This window comes from Polistes dominula, unplaced genomic scaffold (assembly GCF_049000335.1).
Source record: "Polistes dominula isolate Pdom_NZ unplaced genomic scaffold, Pdom_raw_medaka contig_32, whole genome shotgun sequence".
Taxonomy (NCBI): domain Eukaryota; kingdom Metazoa; phylum Arthropoda; class Insecta; order Hymenoptera; family Vespidae; genus Polistes; species Polistes dominula.
In genome coordinates, this window is record NW_028300880.1 from 1,794,800 (window position 1) to 1,803,151 (window position 8,352).

General features: G+C 24.2%; 1 protein-coding gene across 3 annotated transcripts in view; it reads left to right on the forward strand.

The window, feature by feature from the left end:
• Nucleotides 1-3,189, forward strand: part of mdy (diacylglycerol O-acyltransferase) — a 171,621-nt gene extending 168,432 nt beyond the window's left edge. For all 3 annotated transcript variants that reach the window (XM_015321627.2, XM_015321625.2, XM_015321626.2), the window contains 2 exons: nt 75-225; nt 1,188-3,189. In XM_015321627.2, coding sequence (XP_015177113.1) covers nt 75-225; nt 1,188-1,367 — 331 coding nt within the window. In that variant the 3' untranslated portion in view covers nt 1,368-3,189. The remainder of the gene's footprint in view (nt 1-74; nt 226-1,187) is intronic.
• Nucleotides 3,190-8,352: the final 5,163 nt, after the last annotated feature.

The following is an 8,352-nucleotide window of genomic DNA, read 5'->3' on the forward strand; positions in this document are numbered from 1 at the left end:
TCAATACTATTTCAAAATTAATACCAAAAAAGCATTCTACTAACCTCAATGTATTTTTATTTTCTTTTTTTCAGACATTTGTACATACCAATCGTTGAGATGGGTTACAGTAAATATACAGCATCAATAACTGTCTTTTTCATCAGTGCATTCTTCCACGAGTATCTCGTCAGTGTACCTTTAAAAACATTTAAAATCTGGGCATTTTTAGGAATGATGGGTCAAGTAAGTATACTATTTAATTAATTTTAATATACATGTCTTATTTTTAACTGAAAACAATCAGAATATTCGGAGTAATTAATTCACTTAAATTATTACACATTTATTTATTCAAATTTTCAATCAATTTACCAATTATGATAGACGATATTGTTTATTTCTTTTGTAAAAAGTTTTACCAACTTTGTGGTTTTTAACAATAGTCCTCTTTCATGAACCTCCAACTCACATCACCCCCTTCACCCCTGTCTGCTTTCCTTTTTCGTTTCTTATGAATACTTTGTTGATGCACTCAATTTGGTCTGAAAGTTTTCTTCCACTCCATTCTTGTTATTTCAATCTTTCTAATAAAAATAAAAAGCAAAAATAAAAATGTAGTATTTTTATAAATCATAAATAGATAATGATTATAATTAATATAATAATTACTAATTAAAAATAAAAATACATAATATTTTTTAATTTATCATGGTGGTTTAATAATGAATTATAATATTTCATATTTATAATTATAATAAAAAAATATAGTATTATTATAAATAATTAATTATATAAATAATAGATGTGCCCAGTCACGCATTGCTGTGGCTCACAAACAATCCGATACACACGTCTTTAAGTCAACGAATTACCTTATACCGCCATCTTTTAGAATCTTATCGAACTAACAGAGATAATTATGACTCTTTGTTAATAAACAAATAATTCGCGATAAAATAATAATGCGATTATAAATTGAGATATAAACTATCCTATCTTTCAAGTTGGATGAAACTGCACACAGTGTGCAAAATTTTATTAGAATCGGTTCAGTAGTTTAGGAGTCCATTGCGGACAAACAACGTGACACGTAATTTATATATATATATATATATCAAGAAGAAAGATTAATAATTAAATATAAAAATATATAATATTGTTTTTAATTGATCATGTTGGTGTAATAATGAATTATAATATTTCAGATACCGTTGTCATGGTTGAGCAAAGTGGTTGAGAAAAATTTAGGTCCCAGATGGGGTAACATCGTCGTATGGTCCAGTCTCATCATTGGACAACCCCTTTGCATTCTGATTTATTATCACGACTATGTGGTCACTCATTTTGGTGAAACATTATTGGAGGATTATTCGATTGTAAATTGACAAAATTGACAGTCATCAGGAATTACGATTAGGAATATTTATACAACAACAAAAAATGTTAAGGAAAGAAAACATTTAAAAGAAAGAAAAAGAGAAAATGAGATTAATTAAAATATTTTTGAAAGAGGAGGATGGATTTTTTCAAAACTGTGAGAATTACAATATTTCTGAAAGAGAAGAATAGAGTTTATCCAAATTAGGAGAATTTTCCAAACAATGTTGCACAAATATAATTTGCTAAAAGTTTCATTGATTTTCGTATGATTACTTTGAAAAGAATCATCAAACTCATTCAGTCTAATTGGAATATCATTTTCTTCTTTCAATTTTTTTTATTTTTTTTTTTTTTATCAATGCTCATAATTTTCTTGAAACAATTTATTTTTGGGTGATTTCATTTTATCAAATGTTGTTTCGTTTGATTTTAATTGATTTAATTAGGTTTTATCAAACGTAATTAATCTTGTTTTTCCCCCCAATTTTACAATAAAAAATTTGTTCTTCTTATTTTATAAAAATCGATTGAAAAGGACATATTTAATACTCTTCTATTTTATTCTTATTAAGATGTGTTTATTATTTCAATTTTAATTTTTTCAAACAGATTTGACATCTGTTAATTTAGGATTTCTAAAACTTGATCATGTTTTACGATCCGATATCCAAGATTTTGAGTTTGATTCTGATTCAGACTTTGTTAAACAAAAAGTACGAATTTTTTGAGTACTAAATTTTGTTTTGAATTAAATTCAGCAAAAGTAAAAGTTTGTTTTGCGAATCGTTTGATTTTTATTTTACTAATACTACGATGAACCTTTTACAATATGCCCAAATCATACATGGGTTTTTCGTTCTAAAGATAATTTTCTATTAAAGATAAATCACATTTAAATTTAATTATAATTTTCGCGATCAAAAGACACCCAAAAATAAAAGTTTTTAAATACAAAAATGGTATCAATGAAAAATTCAAAAATTCTCTGCAATTCTTTTCAAAGAACAAACAAACAGACAAACAAACAAACAAACAAACAAAAACAAAAGAATATTAAGTATAAACAAATAGAAAAATTTTGATGATAATATACGAGTGCCTTAAACGTATCGTCGTTTATAATTTTTTTTTTTTATCTTGCCTATAACCATTTTTTTTTTTTTTGTAAAAAACAATTCTTATATATTTTTTTTTTCAATTGAAAAAATTATTACAATAAAAAACACAATGCGTGAGGTATAACAAATCGATTCTAAAATAAAATTTTACTTTAGATATTTTTTTTTTTATTTTTTTTTTTTTTTACGAAGAACGTGCAAAAAAAAATTAATAAAAAAAAGGTGCATATGTGTGAAAAAAAAGACATAGAATGAAATAGACGAGCAGTTTCACAGTTTAATTAAATTTTGTTCTTTTTTTTTTTTTCTTGAGAACTACCCAAGAAGAAAAAAAAAAAAGAAAATAAGATATAACATGACAAATGAATATGCAAATGATACGCCATATTGAACATCATGGCGGACACTAGAAATGTTTCGTTAATGCTACAACAACGCTTTGTATTTTCTATGGAAATAATTTTTACTTACTTGATTTCATAACGCGCCATCTTATAATACTAATTGAAAAAAAACACTTTGTATTATTCTTTATTTTTTTTTTTTACAAAAGGTGTTAAACAATTTTGCAATAACGTAGATGTTTTTTTTTCTTCTTTCGAAAACGACGAAATCCGAAGATAATAAATCACACACACATTAACAGACAAATATGTGTTTTAGGTATTAAAAATGTTTGAGTTTGTGCCTTTTTTTCCCTTCATTTTTTTTTTTTTTTTAACAAAACTAATCGCAGAAAGTATTTTATTCGTAATTAAAAATGAACAAAAAAAAAATAGATTACATTGTTACAACACTTTCGTCGTTGTTTAAATGCGAACAAATAATTTTACATATTTTATACATACACGTGCTAAGATTTTTGCTATGAAGCTGCCAAAAGTTTTTAAGTCCTTCATTTTGTACAAAAAGTTGGCACAAAAGTTACTAAATAATTCATACAACTCATATAATGTTTCATTCAATTTTTACAGATTTCTTATCACCCCCTCCCTTTGCATTTTTATAAATTAAACTTATATATATATATATGTATAAAAATATGAAGAGAATAATAAAATATTTAAACATAACCTAAAAATAACCAAATAATTATCTTTTCATTCAAAATTCTTTATGATTTTATAAATGAGATTTGTAATAATGTTAAAACAGTGGAGGAAAATGAACTTAAAAAAAAAAAGAAAAAAGAAAAAGAAAATACAATAACAACAAAAGTAAATATTTAAATATTAAAATAGAAAATGCAATGAAAAATTAATTTGTTTCAGATATAAGAACCTGTCTCACCAATTTTGTATTTTTATTAATAAAACGTATAATTTGGTAAATTGTTGGAAAAGAAATAAAATGAATGTTACGAAATAAAAATAAATTGAACGAATTTTGGTAACATTTGATTTACCCTATATAATATATCCAGCGTCACAGTTAATCTTAAAAAGGAATAAAAATTTCTGTAAAAATATTTCCTTTTTATTTTTATTTTTCTAGATTATCTTCTACGACTGGTAACAAAAGATATTTGCGAGTTTGTTGTTGTCGAATAAACGAAATCTTTCTAACAAGTTCTTTTGAAATTTTTTCCTACTCTTTTCCACATCAGGATAAGAGCCCAAGAAGTACCTACGACGAGAGGGTCGTTGAAAAGGTAGCCCTTTTCTTTCCTTTCCTTTTTTACTTCTATAAAGGTTTACCCTCCTGTTCGTAACTTTCTTTTTTTTATCTTTCTTTCTATTTCTTACCACGGTCAATGGACGAACAATGATTTATTATACTTTTATCTTTATTTTTTTAATTTTAATTCATATACATTTATATATTTTATAATTATATAATATATATATAATTTTAATATATATTTATTTTTTTATTATATGTTTAAATTATTATATTTAATTATAATATTATAATATGTACAACATTATTTATAATTATATATGTAATATAAAAAAAAATATATATATATATATAATATAAAATAATATTATATTTAATATTAGTTATAATCTATAATTAATAATATTATAATTTAATAATAATATTATTATTAATATTATTAAATAATATTTAATTATATTTTCATTTTGTAAAAATATATATTATATATATTTATAAAAAATATATATTTAAAAATATATATTATATAAAAATAAAGATATTATTAAAAATACTAATAAAAAATTATAATATTAAAATTATAATATATAATATTAATAATTATTTATTATTTCTAAATTAATATTATATAATATTATATAATATATACATATTAATTTAACAAAATAAATATATATATATATATATAAAACAAAATAAATAATATTATTTAATTAAATATTATATAAATACTTATCAAAATAAATAATATATATACATAGGATTGAATAAAAAAAATATAGTAAATAAATATAATATATAAATAAAATTAAATATATAATATACTATAAAAACTATACATTTATTTTAAAACATTAATTACTTATAATACAATAAATATAAAAAAATAATGACAACCATGCAAAACAATAATTATTTTTAATGTTTATAATAAATTAAGACACTTCACTTTAACCTAAAATATTTTAATTATTAATTATATTTAATTTATTTTGTATAATATTGTTTTAATGTCATTGCAAAATAAGTTAGTCATATTGTAAAAAGTTGGAGTCAATTTTGCAGTTTTTTTATATGAATAAACATTCTAAATAATTTTTAATATCAATCGTATAGAATTTGTATTTTGATTTTTAGAAAAATGTAAAAAAGAAAAAAGAGAATCACATTTCAAATATTGTCGATCAATATATATATATATATATATATTATTGTTTATAAATATTAGTTATACAATTATAAAATATTTATATTGCAAGATTTGTGCTTAGCTTAAAAACCAATCGAACCAATCGATCATGCCAAAACACATATTGAGTATGTCAACAAGTTTACTGAACATTACAATGTTATAAAAAAAACACTCCTATTAAATTTTTTAAACAAATTTCAACAAAATCAAACGTCAATCAATAGATAAAGATTTTAATTAAAAAAAAAAAAAAAACATCAAACATTAGAAATATATATTTGACCCATTAATAAAAACTTTGACGAACAACCAATTAGAATCGTTCTCTTCATATTTATGCATAAGTTCATTCGTATCCTTTGACTTATATTTATTTCAACAATCTAACGACTTATCGATTGTCATTTTAATATCGTCCGTTCATTATAAAAGCAAACAAACAAACAAACAAGTAAGTAAACAAATAAACAAACAAAAAAAAAAGATCCTCGTAAAGTTTCTTTTATTCTGTAGAGAAAAAAAAAAGAAGAAGAAGAAGAAAAAGAAGAAGAAAAAGACGACATAGTATGATACACCTAGCAGCAGGTTTTCTAAAAGAAATGATAAAAAAAAAAAAAAAAGAAAAGATACAAAAGGGGTGAGCTTTTGCGGTAAAAGACAAAGAGGAACCATCCCTTTATCCTTATCCTCTCCCCCCCCCTCCTTTCCTTTCCCTCACCTTAAAGAAACAACAAAAAAATGGAAGAGGGCAAGAACTAGAAGAAGAAGAAGAAGAAGAAGAAGACAATAACAAAAGGTAAGTTTTACCCAAAGAAAGGTATTCTACTATTCGTATATCGTCGTTGTAACGTTAATAAAGAAAAAAAAAAGAAAAAAGGAAAAAAAAACTAGAACCATTGAAAGTCACTATAACGTATATTGCGAATGAAAGAAAAAGGGAGGATTGGTAGTAGAATAAAACGCGTGCTTGTTTTTAGAAAAAACCTAAAGAAGAATCAACCGTTACAGAAAAATAGAAATGTACAAAATATAAAGTACATCCATTCTCGAATTTCTTCTTTTTTTTTTCATCCCCTCCATTTTATTTCGTTTAATTTTTTTTTTATACTATATATATATATATATATATATATATATATATATACGAGACATCTTTCTTTTTCGATCGAAAAAACGAGAAGAATGAAATATCTTCGGGATCCTATCTTGATGGAAACAGAAGTCAACGAAAGATATGGGGGTTGAGAAGGGGAAAAGATAAAGGGAATGGTTAGATCGAACGAAAGTAAAGGATTCTTTTCTTATTTTTTTTGTTCTTATTAAATTCACTTTACCTGTCTTGAAATGAGATGGAAGAAAAGGTAAGGGAAAGAAGACAAAGGAAAAATATAAAAAAAAGACAAAGAAAAGCGGAAGAATTGATCGTAAGACTCATGTATATTATACTGGAATAAAAGCTGATTAAAAGATAAGATAAAAGTTGGAGGGTAGGAAGGAAGATTGGTTAAGGGAAAAAAAGATTGCTGGTGGTTGTTCTAAGGGTTGATGCTAATGGTGGTAGTGGTGGTGGTGGTGGTTGGTTAAAAGCGATAAAAATATATTTTATTTTTGTTAGTATATTATAAAGATTTTATCAATGGTTTATTCGAAGCTATAACAAAGATGTATTAGTTGTCAAATATTAGGTGGAAAGAAGAATTATTATTGTAGACAAAAATTCAGGGTATACAAATGTTGATTATTTACTTGAATGATAATAAAACAGATTAAAGTTAATTTACTTTTTTTTTCCAGATATTCTACGATTTTAGTAACCAAAATTTGGAAAAAAAGGAAACGTGTAAATAAAACATTTTACAGTTGAAAATTTGGATGGTTATTGGGATGGTAGCCAAAAAATATGAATAATTTTGTATACACATCCTGATTTGTATCAGAATTTTAAAGATAGAAAAAAATAATTTTAAAAGAAGACACAAATAAAAGATGATCAAAAATATTATCCCCCTTTCTACCATCCAGAATGTTGGGACGTTGATGAAAATGATGAAAAGTATGAATAATTTTTTTCTAAACATATAAACCTGGATTTGAGATACCTGAAGTGTCGTCATATCGGGATTCTAGTGAAATGAAAGAAAAGGGTAGAAAGAAGATAAAAATTGGAAGGGTGGAATATTGGGGGAGGTTGGTCTGTTGGTAAGGCCAGGGTTCTCGAAAGGAATACTTTTTTAACAGACGACCCTTGGGCTTTCCTCTTGTTTGATGAGACTCGATGTCACGAGCCGTTTGCCCTGAGGAACCAACCCTGGCGATGGATAAATTAATGATGCAGAGGGTTCCTCGTCGACAGTCGAACATACGTCTGCATCACCACGACATCGTATACGCGAGCATGTTAAATGACGTCCAAGTACGTGACGGACATGACATCTGCGTATTTAACTTTATTCACAATCCTTACTTAAACTTTAAGAACCTCTAATCTCAACCCAAACTTTATTTCTATCCTCAAAACCTTTCACTTTTTATTTGAATTCATTCAATTGTTTCTTTACTTGTTTTTATTTACTTTAAGACCATTTCATTTGGACTCAAACTTTATTTCTAACCTCAAAATCTTTCACTTTTTATTTGAATTCATTCAATTGTTTCTTCACCTGTTTTTTTATTTTTTTAAATCTATTTTAAAAACCTTTTACATTTGGCCCAAGTTTGATTTCTAACCTCAAAACTTTTAACGTTCTATTTTAATTCATACAATTGCATTTAATTATTTGTTTACTTTTTTTTTTTAATCTACTTTAAGACTCTTTAATTTAAACTCAAATTTTATTTTTAAACTCAAAACTTATTTATCTTTCCACTTTAATTCATTCAATTGCATTCAATTGTTTCTTTACTTTCTTTTTTGTATTTACTTTAAGATTCTTTAATTTGAACTGAAATTTTATTTCTAACCTCAAAATCTTTTTAACTTTCTATTTTAATTAGTTCAATTGTTTATTTTTTTTTTTTTTTTAATTTTTAATTAATATAATTCATATTAAATTAGGAAAC